General features: G+C 41.0%; 1 protein-coding gene across 4 annotated transcripts in view; it reads right to left on the bottom strand.

Annotated features, from left to right (window-relative positions):
- Window positions 1-17,454, bottom strand: part of NR1H4 (nuclear receptor subfamily 1 group H member 4) — a 67,637-nt gene that overhangs the window by 19,392 nt on the left and 30,791 nt on the right. For 2 of the 4 annotated variants that reach the window (XM_033427651.2, XM_012532904.3), the window contains 2 exons: window positions 15,958-16,323; window positions 362-514 (listed from right to left, as the gene is read on the bottom strand). In XM_033427651.2, the coding sequence (XP_033283542.1) occupies window positions 362-514; window positions 15,958-16,323 (519 nt within the window). The remainder of the gene's footprint in view (window positions 1-361; window positions 515-15,957; window positions 16,324-17,454) is intronic. The other 2 variants (XM_033427652.2, XM_004269484.3) reach the window with 1 other exon arrangement.

Raw genomic sequence — 17,454 nt, 5'->3', positions numbered from 1 at the left:
TTATGCTGATTAAACAATAAATAAGAAGGATATTAAATCATATTTGGAGGAAACATTTAGACTGTCATTCTTTGTAGCTTATTAAAACATGTTACTTTGACTGTATGTTAATGCCATTTCACTTCACGTATAATTCATGGCAACAATGGACACCAAAACACAGCTGTTTCTTTCAGGTGCATAAGATGCTCTTTAAATGACAGTTTCGACAATTTCAGTGGTTCATTACCCTTTTCAAGAACTTAGACGGCTTAGTAAGTCTCTGCTTTAATATGTGACGTACAATTCCAATCATGTGAGTTACCTGACATCTGCCTCCTTAAGAGATTTTTAGTGGAATTTAATTGCTTGTTGCGAATACCTGTATACATACATTCAGCCAACATTCCCATCTCTTTGCATTTCCTTAGTCGACACTCTTGGCACTTCCTTCGCATGTACATGTCCATCACACAGTTGCCCCCGTTTTTACACTTGTACACGGCATTTTTGGTAATGCTTCTCCTGAAGAAACCTGGGGAAGAAACAGAAAGAAGTAAGAGGCTCCAAACCACACACCTGGATTGAGAGATGCCACAGCATTTTTCTCATGAACCCCCGTGGGGCACTCAGGCCATCCTTGACCATATCGGTGACAAATGTACTTTTGGCTGTGCTGCACGGTCCAGACGGCTGCTGTTGTTAATGATTTATTTCTCAAAAATAAAGACACATTTGAATTATAGCCTCTCTTTGGAAAAATCTTGGTTTGTTTTAAAAGATAGATTACTTTCATTAGTGTATCTTTACTGGGAGACCATTATGTACTAATGAGCTCTAGGTGCTGGTGGTACAGGGGTGAATAAGTTATCACTGCCCTCTTACAGTTTACGGGTTGGTTGAGAACAAAGGGAGGCAAACAACCAAACTAGCGAAATTCCGTGTTCCTGGGCTGTGCTGAGGCAGAGAGGCTGACTGAATGATCAGTTCTGGATACAGAGGTCAGACTCAGAAGTGAGCATTGAGGTTTCAATTCAGTACTTAATATACGCAGCTTGGTATAATAATAAACATGCCAACCTTGCTTTAAAATAAACATCTCCCCAGAGAGCATGCAGCCACAGCTACAGCCGCTACAGTTCAGCTGCCTGGAGGTGGGGAGGGGACTGCCTGGCCTCCTTTCTGCTTCTACTCTTCCTCCTCCACCCATAGACCTGGATGACCATGGTTCCTGACACTTCTGGAGTCGAGGTGGAGTGGTGAATAAGGATTGGGCTGGGGGAGGCAGGGGAAGAAGTGACAGGAAAGAGCTTACTTGCCTGGTGTTGTTAGAAGCTGGTTTGTATCTAGCAAGTTTTGGAAACTGACTCTTTCTCCCTTGGTTTGGGTTCTTTTGAGAACTCCTCCCATCACTGGGATACTTTCCTCTGCAGTTCCTTGTTGAGGGCAAATACGTCTCTCTTCTAGCCCATGGCTTGCATCTCATTCTTCAGCCTCTTGGAATTCGGCAATTCACCTGCATCCTCTTTCTTCTGAGGTCCCTCCACTCCATGGACTCAACCCCGTGCCAGTTTTCTCTGCTCCAACAAACTCAGAGAAAATTGCTTCCACCTACCTATGAGCAGTCAGCCACCCACCCTCTTGCCCTTTCAACTTCTCAGGTGAAAGTCAGACGCCAATCTTCAGTGTCCCTCAGCTGCAGGGAATACATGTCAATCTCCTTGAGTGATCCTGTTGAAGACCCTTCCATTGGGCCTGGCGCAGCAGGGCCTCCTTAGTGTACAGATTTTATCTGGAGAAGGGGGACACCCTTTTCTAATTCTCACAAAAGTCCCATACTTTCCAGCGGTGGCCCCCAGGGGCAGACAGCCACACCCCACCCCACCCCTTTGCAATGGGAATGTGGGATTCCTAGCACACTAATCACATGTTCCAAAAGCTTTAAAGATCACTCTCTAACTTCCAACTCCTGCTCACTTCATACCCTCAGAGTAAGCGAGGTATTTAACTAGTTCTTAACTACCCACTGCAAGATGGGCTCACTTTGGAATGTAGCATCTATTGTCTTCACGCCTTTGCCAAGATTGAGACAGCAGTGTCCTTCCTATTTTAGCAGCCTGTTGGAATAATAGCTGACATTTACTAAGCACCCACTCTCTGTTGTTCTAACCGCTTCACCTGCATTTAGTTATTTAATCTCCATATCAATTTTATGATGAAGATAATATTATGTGTCCCCATGTTACAGATGAAAAAAACGGTACAGAGAGGTTAAATATTTTGGCCATGATAACATGGTTAATAATTGGACTAAAAAGATTTAAATCCAGGCAGTCATGCACCAAAGCCCACGCTCTTAACCACTATGTTATAATTGCCCCCCTTGCATCACAAGCGAGTAGAATAACTTAATCTTAAATACCTACTATCTGAAAGCTGCATCAGAGAATGCAAGGGAGACACCAAGATGAAGAAAACATTCCTTGTCCCTCAGAGCTTCCAACTTAGGGGGAAGACAAAGCAGTAAAATCACAACACAATAAAAATGCAGAGTGACAGGATAGCTAATTAAGTAATACATTATTGGAAGGTAGATGAAAAAGTGATCATTTCATGGCCACACTAAATGCTTGTGAAGGACGTGCCACATTAAAGGGAGATAGCAATTCCATCATAGACTTGGAGATCTGCACATTTGTTATGACAATTTTCCAAGCAGAAGGCAATAAAAATTGTCCTAGTAAAATAAGTATAATATGACAAGTTCCCATCAGCTAAAAGTCTAGTGTCTTGAGGAAAAGGCATTATATGGGCTGGGAATGGCCCTGATTAATTCCAAGTAGGGGGAATCACAGAAGACCTCATGAAGGAAGTAGAATTTGAGCTGGACCTTAGAGAATAAGTAGGATTTTGAAATGGGGAAATGAGCAAATGCACGGAGTTATGGAAATTCCAAGGAAGGGTAGATAATTCATCTTGATGGGAGGGTAGAGTGTGGGGAGAATTAGTGGGAGCTGGATAAGGGCATGTAGTGGGACAGAATATGGTTAAATGCCGTTGAATTCCAAGCAAAGAAGTTGAATCTTTATATCAAGTAGAGAGAGAGAGAAGCCTTTAAAGGGTTTTGGCAGGGGAGGGTCTAACCTAACCTGCGTGTTGGGAAGACTCCTTGGGGCAAGGTCAAGAAAGGTGGGACAGGGAGATCGGAGACTGGAGGCAAGAGGCTGTTATGGCCAGAGGGTGACTGATGCCTGACCTATATGGGGCGGGGAGTGGGGGGGCAGGAAACAGAGGAACATTCAGGACTTGATAACTAACTCAATATGAAAACAAGCTGAAGAAAAAGTTAGAGATGTCAAGGTTAAAAAAGTCATAGACTTGCTTTTGAATTTGTGAGCTGGTGTAACTTTCAGTAGGAATGGTATTACCATTTTCCTAAATGTCAAATCCAACCACATAGAGTCTAAAAAAAGACTGTGCTTCAGATCAGTGTTGATATTGGGAGTGCAAACACCACATCGTGCAATTCAAAAGAAACTACAGACAAAAAAAGAAAGAAAGAAAAGAAAAGAAAAAAAGAACTTTTTCCTGATACCAAATGATTGATCTCAATGACCACTTTAGCTTACTTGAGTCAATCTTCCCACTAATTTTCAGCCCCTCCAAGGCACAATTCCCTCTAAAACCATGATAGATATTGATAGCTCAATAATGAATTGAAATAAAATTCCTTATTCCAGGATGAGTCAAAGGAACAGTGCTAGGACAATTCTGCAGGGTTTTTTTGCTCTGGTATTAACTGAGAAAGGAATCATTATCATCTCAATAGCTGAATTAATTAGCTTTCACTCTGAGGTGGCAACACAATGTTATCATTCTATCATTTAAATAAGGCTACATATACTGTATTTATACTTATGCAAATCAATCCGTACACATACCTCTGCCTCTATCTTGTGCATATTCAACAATGCCCATATCAGAAAAGTCATATGAAAATGAATGGAAAGGAAATTCACTGAGGAACAGAGGCTCCCCGTAAATGAAGATGAATAGACAGGGCTGGCATTGCCCTCAGGGGAGTGTGTAGCGCTAGGGGGCTTCCTGGGGTGGCAGGCGAATAAGCTATAGGATGGTAAAATGGATCCCTCAGTTACGCAGAATATTGGACATCCTGCTTTTCTGCTTCTTTATACAGATAGAACCCATACCATACCCTACTCCCAACTCATGCATACATACGCGCCCACACAGACACACATGCACATACTGGACTCCAGGGACTGACAGCAGGCCACACATTACTTTGAAATCAATAAAATATTGGTTGATGTTTCAACCTCTAAGGGTCTCCTGACTTTTTAAACAGCAACAGACACATAGGACTGAGGAATTAGTTATCTTAACATCCAATATGGCCTAAAGAAAGTCAGCTTTTAGTTCTGCCTCAGCAGACCATAGAATAAAAAGGACTCCACCACCGACTTGTACAGGACTTATTCTGTAGCAGGCGCTTTTAAACACTTTGCATATGGCGTTTCACTTAACATTAATAACAATCCTATGAGGTAGACCTAGTCTTATCTCTCTCTTATAGGTAAGGAGACTGAGTTACACAGAAATTAAGTAATTTGCTCAAGGTCCTACAGATAGTAAATGGTAGAGCTCAGATTTGAACGCTGATAGGCTCAGTTCCATACTCTATGCTCTTTTTTTTTTTTTTTTGCGGTACGCGGGCCTCTCACCGCCGCGGCCCCTCCCGTTGCGGAGCACAGGCTCCGGACGCGCAAGCCCAGCGGCCATGGCTCAGGGGCCCAGCCGCTCCGCGGCACGCGGGACCCCCCCGGACCGGGGCACGAACCCGCGTCCCCTGCATCGGCAGGCGGACTCTCAACCACTGCGCCACCAGGGAAGCCCCATACTCTATGCTCTTAACCACTATATTATGCTGTCCTTCTAGTTAGGAGATTACATTCCTAAAAATTGTCTTTTGACATGAATCTCCCCAAATCCCATTTTGCAGGTGAAGTGCTCCACAGTTTCATCCCTATCTCCAAAGCTTCTTCAGAAACATCCTGTTCTCCCTCCCCACTCCAGATGTCTGCTCCACCTCTGTCTCACTGGTAGAAAACTGCAAAGTAGCACAAACTAGACAGAAGAGCTGCCAATACTGAGCCAGGTAAGCTTTGGTCTCCATCACACAGTTTCTTAGGCTTTAGGAGCTCAATTCCTCTCTTTGAGTTGTTTGCTGATTTTTTTAGAACTCAGTAATAGACTCCTGATCGCCTGGCAGGAGCTGTTTTAGGTCGTTGTTTTTGAAAAAGCAAACTCTCAAACTTTTGAGATGCAGTCGATAAAAATTATTCTTGACTATTTAGTTCTTGTTAATGTTGCTTTTAAGGTTTTTTTCCCCCTTTATCTGTTAGGGAGCCACAAAAAAATGTCTCCCTGATTTTCCAACACTTACTTTTATCACTATAATTTCTAATTTTTTTTTCTTAAATAGGTTTAAAAAGAACTGACTTTGAATTACTTTTGGAAGTTGCCTAATGTCACTCCAAAGTAGGCAAATCAACAAACAACCTAGTAGTCAAAGGGCATTCGTAAAACTTCTATACTCCCTCTGGAAAAAAAAAAAAAAAAAACTGTGAAATAAAAGTTCATTAAAATAACATAGTCTGGGCTTCCCTGGTGGCGCAGTGGTAGAGAGTCCGCCTGCCGATGCAGGGGGCACGGGTTCGTGCCCCGGTCCGGGAAGATTCCACGTGCCGCAGAGCGGCTGCGCCCGTGAGCCATGGCCGCTGAACCTGCGCGTCCAGAGCCTGTTGCTCTGCAACGGGAGAGGCCACAACAGTGAGAGGCCCATGTACCGCAAAACAAACAAACAAACAAAAGAGTCCTGCAGATTTGAGTACCAGTTCTACTGCATTCTTTCATAGCTGTGAGATCTGGGCGAATTTCTGAGTGTTGGTATTTTTATTTGGAAAAAGGAGATGATAATACTATCTCAAGGAGCCACTATAAGGATAAATGAAATAAAGAGTCTCCAGTGGAAACTGTCCAGCCCATAACTGAGAATCATTATTTTCCCCAGTTTGTCTGAGTCCATAAATGTGTATTTTTCAACAATTTTAGGAATTTTAATGTAAAGGATGATTTATCAAGTGACTCATGTGTGATTTATACTTGGTCCTATTGTTTTGGGGTTTGGGGGTGCTGTTTTGTTGTCTTGTGCTTTTCTATCCCATCCCAAGAGGGTAGCCATCTTTTTATGCTCACTTGCTAAGACAAAAGCTGAAGTTGTTTACCTCTAGATAAAGATAACTCTCGGATAGGGCTTTTGTTTTCAACCCCTCATTGAAAGGGTTACACTGCATCATATCAAAGATGATGGAGGCGGAGGTCAATGCTTTTAGAGTTGGGGGAGCAGAGGCAGCTTAGCTGGAAAAAGGTTTGGGGAACTTCACCAGAGCCTGAGAATGGGATGAGTCTCACAGGTTCTCTGAGTATTGGACCAGCACCCATAAAGAGCCTCTAGAGAGGTGACAAATCTCTAATGGGATAGCTCTGAGATGAGGACAGGAAGATACTAATAACATGACCTTGGAAACCGTGAGGTAAAATACCCATGTCAAAAGGTGGCTGAGTTGTCCACTCTCAAGGGATCAATTCAAAGGTGAACAAGGAGCATATCAACTAATACCAAAATATTCCCCCCTGTGTAAGACCCCTGAGATTTGTGCATGTTCCTGGGGAAAAGAGCATCCCCAAATATATCCCAAGTGGAATTTCTCACCAGCCAGGGGGATTATGAGCCTGGGAAAGATTAAATTTGATTACAGAAATATAGAAATATGATATGTCTTACACTTAGTCCTACCTGTTTCAGTAACAAAGTGTTTCTGAAATGCTACACATAAAGTACATCTAAAATATGGAGGTGGCTATCAAAGGAAAAACGTAGAAATGAACTAAATGAAAATGAAAATACAACTCATCAAAATTTGTGGGATGTAGCAAAAGCAGTACTCAGAGGAAAAATTCATAGCATTAACTGAATACATTAGAAAAGAAATACATAAAATCCAATAATCTAAACTTCCACCTTAGGAAACTAGAAAAGAGAGCAAATTAAATCCAAAGTAAGCTGAAGAGGAGAAGTAATAAAAGTTAGAGCAGGATCAGTGAAATTGAAAATAGGAATACAGGGCTTCCCTGGTGGCGCAGTGGTTGAGAGTCCGCCTGCCGATGCAGGGGACACGGGTTCGTGCCCCGGTCCGGGAAGATCCCACATGCCGCGGAGTGGCTGGGCCCGTGAGCCATGGCCGCTGAGCCTGCGCATCCGGAGCCTGTGCTCCGCAACGGGAGAGGCCACGACAGTGAGAAGCCCACGTACCACAAAAAAAAAAAAAGAAAGAAAATAGGAATACAACAGAGAAAATCAATGAAACCAAAGCTGGTTCTCCGAAAAGATCAATAAAATTGAAAAATATCTAGCAAGGCTAACCAAGAAAAAGAGAGAAGACACAAATTACTAGTATCAGAAATAAAAGAGAGCCATTACTACTAATTCCATGGATATGAAAAGCATAATAAAGGAATATTATTTTAAAAATTGTATGCCTTCTCTATATCTTTAATTCTGTGTTTGTAAGGAGGGGAGATGGTTCTGTGGAAATAAAGCCTATCCAAATGATCAAACAACAAAATGCAAAACACAAAAACACAAAACCACTAGTGGTTATCAGTGGTTGCCTCTGGGGAACAGGACTTGGGGCAGAAATGGTTGTGCAGGGGATTTTCTACCGTTTGACTTTTGAATGACATGTACTCATTGCTTTGACAAAATGTTCAAGTGACGAAGTTGTCTAAAGGAGTTGAAAGCAAAAATCCGTGGACACCCTCACCCCTACTGGGTATCCTTGGGAGACTGAGGGCAAGGGTAACATCTGCAGGGGTTGGGCTTTTCAGGCCCTTAACAGCTGTTTAAACTCCCAGGTAGGCAAACTCCCAGGAGCTGGAGGCTTATACTGACTAGTGGCCTCTAGTCACTACTTTCCTATTTATATATTGCTTATATATTTAGTTTAAATATTTTTTCTTATTTAAATCTAATTTCTATTGTCTTCAGTTTGTCTTATATCATTGCTCTGTATTTATTTGATATATCAACTTTTATTCATTGGAAATCACCCTTCTATCGTTTCCTTTTTCTATTTGTTCTTTTAGATACCATTTTATTGCTTTTGTATTTTTAATCTTTTTTGTTTGTTTGTTTTACTGGTTTCTCTTTTTTTCTATTTTAGCTCAATTATGTAAACTGTTTTCCTACTTTGCTTTAAAATGGTGAAAGTGAGAGCAGGAATTTTGTTTTGTTCACCACTGTATCGCGTAGGCTTAGAATAGCGGCTGGCATATAGTTGGTACTTAATAATATTTACTGAAAAAAATTGAATTAATTAATTCAAACTCCCAGCAGCTAGAGGCTTAATTAGTTAACTAATAGGAAGAGAGATAGTTTTGAAAATAGTGTATGATCCAAATTAAGGGGGCTGGATGAAGAGAAGAATAACGATGATAAAATAATAGGAATTCATCAACAAAACAACAATAGCGAATGTTTTATGAGCACTCAAGGTGTGCCAGGTACAGAGCTGGAGGTTTTAAAAACAATGTCTCTATTCACAAATGAATCAACGGACAAAGGATTAATCTCCAAAATATACAAACAGCTCATGCAGCTCAATATTAAAGAAACAAACAACCCAATCCAAAAATGGGCAGAAGACCTAAATAGACATTTCTCCAAAGAAGACATACAGATGGCCAAGAGGCACATGAAAAGCTGCTCAACATCACTAATTATTAGAGAAATGCTACAATGAGGTATCACCTCACTCCAGTCAGAATGGCCATCACCACAAAATCTGCAAACAACAAATGCTGGAGAGGGTGTGGAGAAGAGGGATCCCTCTTGCACTGTTGGTGGGAATGTAAATTGATACAGCCACTATGGAGAACAGTATGGAGGTTCCTTAAAAAACTAAAAATAGAATTACCATATGATCCAGCAATCCCACTACTGGGCATATACCCAGAGAAAACCATAATTCAAAAAGACACATGCACCCCAATGTTCATTGCAGCACTATTTATAATAGCCAGGTCATGGAAGCAACCTAAATGCCCATTGACAGACGAATGGATAAAGAAGAGGTGGTACATATATACAATGGAATATTACTCAGCCATAAAAAGGAACGAAATTGAGTCATTTGTTGAGACGTGGATCGATATAGAGACTGTCATACAGAGTGAAGTAAATCAGAAAGAGAAAAACAAATATCGTATATTAAGGCATGTATGTGGAACCTAGAAAAATGGTACAGATGAACTGGTTTGCAGGGCAGAAGTTGAGACACAGATGTAGAGAACAAACGTATGGACACCAAGAGAGGAAAACCACAGTGGGGTGGGGATGGTGGTATGCTGAATTGGGCGATTGGGACAGACATGTATACACTGATGTGTATAAAATTGATGACTAATAAGAACCTTCAGTATAAAAAAACAAACAAACAAACAAAAAACAACTAATACTAAACTTTCTTTGGGTTATTTATATGGAAATATGTTAATATAAATGTTTCAGATATCACATGAAATTTCTAAAAATCTTATATGTTCTGGTATAATATTATAAGTCATAATTCTAGTTATTACTTTAAAATGTATATCTCAGAAATAACTAAATTTCCTTGTCAATTGCATTATTATGAACTTTCATCAAATCTTTAACTGTGGTCATTTTTAAGTCGTTTGTCATTTAGAGACAGTTCTGGGTGTACTCTGACGCTTTCACAAAAATGTTCCTACAAAAGGGTTTCATCTTCAAGGAATTCATGGAAAAGACTCTGACAAGTACAGGTTTCTGGTAACCGACTATACTGCTGAAGTGAATGAATAAGCATTTTCACAACTCTAATGGAAAACTGATGAATTCGTAAAAGTGCTAACAAAAGATCAAGATGAAAAAAAAATTAATTACATGGGACTGAGTGAACTGTTGAGGATGATTATAATTTCTGTGACTTTCTGTTTGAATAAAAAAAAAATCCCACAAGGACTCAGAGGCAAAAATATACAAATCAATTTTCACTGCAAAGTAAAGAAGCTGTTACAGTGGTGGATTACTGGACTGAATGTCAATATTATGACATAGCGTCAGTGTGTTTCGTGTTTGGTAATTGCAATCATCATTGCTTTTGTTGTGGTCATCCATTTACAATGCTTGGTGTCAGTTTATTTATCTCTTGTAAAAATAAAATACAGTGTGTGTGTGTGAGTTGTGAAAAAACAAAAGGAAACTTAAAAAAAATAAAAGAACCACAACAACAAAAGAACCCCACAAATGTCTCATTTTTTCTTCATGACAACCCAATCATAATAGTAATAATAGCAGACATTTATTGAGGGTTTCCTACTGGCAAAGACTATGATAATCGCTTTACGCACATTACCTTATTTAAATCTACCTCAAAGGGTTTTCTTGAAGATGAAATGAGTTAGTACACGTAAAGTCTCCTGATAAAGCCTGCACAAAATAATCACTTGATGTATGCTATTTCTCTGTCTATCATCATCACATTGCCATCATCTCACCTTCCTCCTCCTCATCTTTATTATTATCCTCATTTTACAGGTACGAAGTCTGAAGCCCAGAGACATTAAGTAACTTGGAAGAGAATCAGCTGGGGTTGGAATCCAGGTTATCTGCCTTCAGAGTCCTACTCTTCCCAAGACTTTTATAACAAAAGTCTTCCAATGCAGTGAAATCGTTTAATCCCCACCCCTTGAATCACACTCTAAGATAATTTGACCTATAGAGTTCATTGGGATCATTATTAAATTTTATAAAATCAGACCTCAAAATCAAATAGGATTTCAGTAAGTTTATAAGTAAGTCAGGGCTCCTCAGCTCTAACCCATAAACCAAAGGCCCGTTGGAAACTCGCTACATCTATCCTACATGTCACAATTGTTTCAATAATTCTAGAATCTTTTCTAAAACTTCAGAACTAAGTCTAATGCTGGTTCACTATCTTATATAAAAATATGTTCCAAAGGATGAAAAGTCCCCCATTTGCTCATATAAAATGCCTTTTAAACGTTCTACCATTCTTTCCTGGCATGGAGATGGTTGTGAGTGGCATTGACATTGACCTATTTGGGAATGCAGCCATTTGAAATATCCAGTCAGATGCAGATCAGTTTTTCAGTTGAGGTTTGAGATTTGAGTCAAAATTCATCCATACCTTAGCATATTTCCATATGCTCCACACTGATAACCGAGGGGGAGGGACAGCTCTCGATTTAATCTAGTGCCGAGCAAATGGCTCTCATTGTCACTTGGCATTATGCTTATGTTCTGCAGTTGTTGTTTTTTTAAAAAATCAAAATTTATCTCATTGATGCCATGAATACCTGTAACAAATAAAACCTTAAAAAAAATTAAAGTATTTCTAACAGAAACAGAGACCAGTGAAATCAGGAAGTTTAACCGTGGTCTTTGTTTTATTTTTAAGTTTTAAAAAATTGGGACTTCCCTGGTGGCACAGTGGTTAAGAATCCGCCTCCCAAAGCAGGGGACACGGGTTCAATCCCTGGTCAGGGAGCTAGATACCACATGCACGCCTCAAGTAAGAGTTTGCATGCCACAACTAAGGAACCTGCCAGCCGCAACTAAGGAGCCTGCCTGCCGCAACTAAGACACAGAGCAACCAAAAAAAGAAAAAAATTCTCGTGGGTATGTATGAGTGTGTCTGTGTGTGTTTAAAGTATTACATTCATGAAAGATCTGCAGTGAAGTCCTAAGGCAAGAGAGCTACCAGGATCTTTACATAAAAAAATCTAATTTAATCCTCACAAGAACCCTGTAAAAAATAGATATTATTCCTAATTCACAGATTGGAGGCTCAGAGAAGTTACGTATTCTGTCAACTGAGGTTGGCTAGTTGGATTCGTGCGTCCTCTACTGTGAAGGCAGGACAGTTGAACACAATCTCTCCCAGACTCCCTTGCCGCTAAATGTGGATACAATTTAAGCTCTGCCAAACAGATGCCCTTGTAAGATATTTGAAAAGTGGAAGTGAAGAAAGAGCTGTGCTTCTGTTGTTTCTGCTGGCAAGCAGGATCATGGTTTTGCTGTGGCAGCATCTTGTTTTCCAGTTGCTAGCTTCCAGGGCATTGAGAGACTAGACACAGGGTATTCATCTTCTGTATGTACAGATTTAGCAGGTGCACCATGGCTCTGGAGCCAGTAATTGCAGTGAAGGCAACTTCCTGATCCCTAAAGGTCAACTAAGGTACCGTCTTCCTGGAGTCAATAATTCTTATGTTAGCTTCCTGACCCCCCATCTTCTTGAATAACAACTGCCCCGGCAAACCAGTTCTGCAGTGTGGCTTGGAGACTCAGCATAGAACCTGTTCCTCTGCCCTTCCAAGTTCTCCTGTACTGATTCTTCTCTGCTTGAAATTTGGTTTCTGCTTTACTTTGTTGAACTTTGACTAATCAATATATTAAGGAACTTGCTTAGTCAGCCAAGAGGTATAGAGCCTAGATTCAATTCATGCCTGTCAAATCCCAGAGCTCATACTCCCTCTGATGGAAAGTTATGGCGTGAAATTCATTTTGTATCTGGTAGGCGCAGATATCCAAGGGGTGTGGGGTGGGGGGATGAAGGTGGCCAAGCTTTTAGGCCTGCCTGGCCCAGAGGCACTGGTTCTTTGGCTTGAACTCTACCCTATTCTGTGCACTTCCTCCCCATTTACTAAGCCAGAATGATTTTCGTTTGTTTTCTCGAGAGAACATCTAAAAAGCACAAAGGGGGCTTCCCTGGTGGCGCAGTGGTTGAGAGTCCACCTGCCAATGCAGGGGATGAGGGTTCATGCCTCGGTCTGGGAAGATCCCACATGCCGCAGAGCGGCTGGGCCCGTGAGCCATGGCCGCTGAGCCTGCGCGTCCGGAGCCTGTGCTCCACAACGGGAGAGGCCACAGCAGTGAGAGGCCCGTGTACCGCAAAAAAAAAAATAATAATAAAAATAAATGAATAAAAAGCACAAAGGAGCCAATTATTGGCTTTTCAGTCACCAAAGCCTAAGCCCCAAGATCCCAGACACTAACAAAATTTCCCCAAATTGGGAGAGGCAGACAACCAAAGAGTTAAGACATGTTAAGTACACGAGAAGGTCCTGAACTCTGTCCCTCCCACCCCCTCATCCTCACACACCAGACCCCTCCTGGGACTGGGTGTGCAGAAAGCTTATGGGAACTCCACATCATTGAGAAATCCTAGAAGAGAGGGATTCTTGTGCTCTTTCCTGGGGAGAGTCAGGGGAGGCCCTTGGGGTTCCCTGCACCCCACAAGGCACAGGAACGGATAACGTGGCCATGTGGTTTCCCTGGGCAGCCAGGCATTCCAGGTGACAGTGCGGCAGCATCAGGAGCCCACCCATCTGAGCAGCAGGGAAGCAGGTGGGGCCAGATGGGAAGCAGGGGTGTGCTCAGGATGCCAGGATAGCACCTCCGAGATCTTTCCTACTGGTGAGCGAAGACCAGAGAGAACAGCCCTCAACAGATGCTGGACTATGTTAACAGCACCAAGAACCAGAGCCCCACCTCCAGGACCCAGAAAACTCAGTAGATTCATTCTGAACTGATGAAATAGTTTCCACCAGGGCTTGAAATTGGATTAAATCCAATTATACAAAAAAGGTTATTTTTCTTGCACATATACCCTGAGTGCTGTGCTCTCTCACTGCATAGTTTCCAGTTAATTCTGAGAGTTATTGGTCTAGAACAGGGGTCAGCAAATTACAGCTAGGCCCTGGGCCCAATCTGGCCCACTGCCTGTTTTTTATTGTCCTGCCTATTTTTGTAGGCTAAGTAAAGCCACTCTTACGTGGCTGAGTTTGCAGAGTTGCGTAATCGCAACAAGGCCGCTATGGTGCAAAGCCTACAATATTTACTATCCATCTCTTTACAGAAAACAATTGCCAAACCCTGATGTAGAACATGGGCCCTGCCTGGCTGTATCTCATCTGCTCTTGCACTCTTGTCCTTCTGCTGTCATCATGGGGGCAAAGTCTCAAATCAAAATCAAAGAAAAAGCCCTGCCTTTCTCTGCTTTTAAAAATATACCTACGTTCAGATCCAGGTTTTCCTCCCTGAGCTCCCCAGAGGACCGGTTCTCCTTAGACCAGTTTTCTGTCCCCTGGTCTCCTGACCCTGCACTTGCCTAGTAGCTTCCTAGCTTTGACTTCTATTTTCTATCCTTTATGGGCTTCTCATCCTCTGCCTGTCTTTGAGTCGCTGTTTCTTAGGGTTGTCCATGGCACTCTGGTCTCCCTCTACTCACCTGGCCATGCCCCAGAATTCTCAGGAGGACCAGATTTCACTCCAGCCTTCACCTGTAAGGAGGTGAGCTGGCCCAGGTTACTAACTTTAAGGTTTTATCCCCTTGGCTTGGATAATACCGATACCTCGACACCTAAATGGAGCACTTGATTCTCTTCCTTTGGCCACCAAGTTAGTCAATGTTAGCCTTGAACAATAGCTCAGAGAGCAGAATGATCATTTGGTGGTTAATAATAGAGTCTCTGGGGTTAGATTTAGAAGCAGGAGATTTGAAGCTACACCTCTTCTTAGCTAGGAAGCGATGAGCATGGATTTTCATTATGGCATTCCAAATTTACCATGCTTTTATTTATTTACACATCTACTATGTACCAGACACTGTGTTAGACGCTATGAGGAGTAACAGAGCTGAAGAAGACACAATCTATGTCTTCAAAGAACTTACATGTAACTTTTACCCATATAGACTTGGCTCTCCACAAAAAGGATAAGAGTATTTTAAAGGCCATAAATGAGATCTTTGAAATTTTCTTTATAGATCTGTTTTAATTTTTTGATTTGGGGCATAAATACTACTTTGTTTTTTAAAAATCTAATGAAATCACACCAAGTTTTAAAGAGCTGACTAATATAATTTTAGACAATCTGATCACTTGAACTTTCAAAGGTCTGAAATGTCCTAGAGCCATTCTTACGTGGCTGGGTCCTCTGTTTATTTTTATGGCAATCATTGGCATCTGGGAATACCAAACTGGCTCGCCATTCAACAGATTCTGCTCCAGGGACAGTTCTTTATCAGCTTTCAAAGTCCTGGAAGCTAACAGAGTGCCTAATACATGGTAGGCATCCCATGAATATTTGTTGAAAGAACAAATGCAAAAATAAATAGATGAACCTACTAGTCCATTATGTTCTTTCCTCTCACATTTTACAAACTTATCATCTGTGTCCTTATCGGGAGAATATCACATAGGGCTTTATATTGAGTCATTTTCATGTTTCATGTGTTATACCTTATCCATCCTAAATGGATTACAATTTCATCGATTTCCCCTACAGCATTGCTCATAGATCTATTTTCCTGCTAAGTGAAATATTTGTTGAATATAGGCTATCATTACTTCCTTTTTGTTTTCTTTTGTTTGCTTTTCTTCCTCTGTCTCTTTCTCAATTAACTAAAGTACGTGAAAATGAATGTTAAAATATTTATTGAATAAAATCTTATTCTCCTTGACCTTAATTTTAAAAGAGATGAGTTCAGCAATTTCTCTTTCTTTTCAAAAAACAACACAAACAAAACCCACAATCATAAATTCCTTCTAACTATGTGTGAGGTTGTGAATAGGAAAAAGTTTACTTATATCCAAGCTAAATACTCTAATAAGATTTCCCTAGAAATCTATGACATCCCAATGAAGGAGAAGACGTAGGAAGAAGTAAGAGCAGAGGAGGAGAAAATGGGAAGTTATTTGGGAAAAGGGAAGAATCCAGTTTGAGGGATTTCAACAACCAGTAGAGAAAAACTTTAATAAGGAGAAAACTGCCAACCAAAAGAAGCTTACCTTTGCACCCCTCACAGGTCAGTGCATTATAGTGGTAACCGGATGCTCTGTCTCCACAAACAACACATAGCTCATCCCCTTTTATTCTCCCTGCTGATGTACCCAGTCGGGCCTTCTTTGTCACAGGAATCTCCACTACCTCAGTCTCTCCCTGGTAGAGAGTCTCAGCAGGCATTCGCCTGAGTTCATATATTCCAGGAGAGTACCACTCTTCAGGCTGCTGGGGATAGAAACCCAGGTTGGAATAATAGGAAGATGAGGAAATCTGTGGTTGAACTTGGGGAAACTGAATGTTGTTGTATTGTGAGTATGGTTCCACTTCTAGATTCTGTCCCAGAGGACCTGCTGCTTGTTCTGTTAGTACACCTGAACAAAAGCGATAACAAAACTGGAATTAATGTCATCATTCTATAAATAAGAGAGGCAGTTTAGCATATGGTTAGGAGTACAGGCTCTAAGGAAACATTGAAATATTTGAATATTTACATTAAAATTTTAATATAAAATTAACTTTTTTACAGTAAAAGAACTATTAACAGATTAAATGACAATATTAAAAGCTCAGAAAGATATCTGCAACATAGAGGACAGACAAAAACACTCATCATTCATATGTAAAGAGCTTTTGCAAACCAATAAGAAGACATTCAACATGGAGAAAAGGAAAACAAACAAGAATGTTTAAAAGAAAAAGAAAAAAGGAAAGTTAAAAAAACTATTCAACATGGAAAACATTCAATAATCCACAGAAAACAAAGATAAAGGACAGGCATATACACAAATGCTATCTTTTGTCATTTCTGTCTTACAAAATCCTATAAAGTGGGTTAACAGTATTATCCCCACTTAAAATTGAGTAGTCAGAGGCACAGAGTAATTATGCAACTTTATTCCTACACACCTAAGTAGCTGAGATTTGGACTTTGAGTCTGACTTCAAAGCCCATGTGCTGAATTGCTCCTCTCTGCGATAATTTCAAATGTGTGATGCTTTAAAGCTTGTCTCTTCCTCCCTCTGTACTTGAGTTTGTTAGTCCCTTCAATGCCTCCGCTTTCAGGTAACCTATAGCTAGGCCTGCAAGACTCTGCATGATCTTACCCTTTCTTTTCCAGCCATTTCCCATGTTCCGCCTTCCATATTCCTTAAATATGCCTTGCTGCTTCCAGACTCAGGACCTTTCCCACATGCTGCTTCCTGAGCCTGGAAATTTCCTCAACAGCCATCCCCTCTGAGAACGTTATCTCACTATTCTCCACTTACCTCTAAATTTCCCTTTAAGTATAGCTTCTCTTGGGAAGTCTTCCCTAAACCTAGGTCCCTGGGTGTCTGAACCCAGTTGTATAGTACTTACCTACACTTCATGGGCCTCCCTTTACTTATCTGTAAAGAGAAGACTCCATGCTGCATGATGTTATAGTTCTTCTTTATGTCTAAAACATCTATAAGTGTATGACCAACAGTTTATGGGCATTAGAATTCAGGGCCTTTCTACAACGC

Source organism: Orcinus orca, chromosome 11, assembly GCF_937001465.1.
Source record: "Orcinus orca chromosome 11, mOrcOrc1.1, whole genome shotgun sequence".
NCBI classification, from domain to species: Eukaryota; Metazoa; Chordata; class Mammalia; order Artiodactyla; family Delphinidae; genus Orcinus; species Orcinus orca.
The sequence above is the reverse complement of the archived record's forward strand: the minus strand, read 5'-3'. Positions and strand labels throughout refer to the sequence as shown.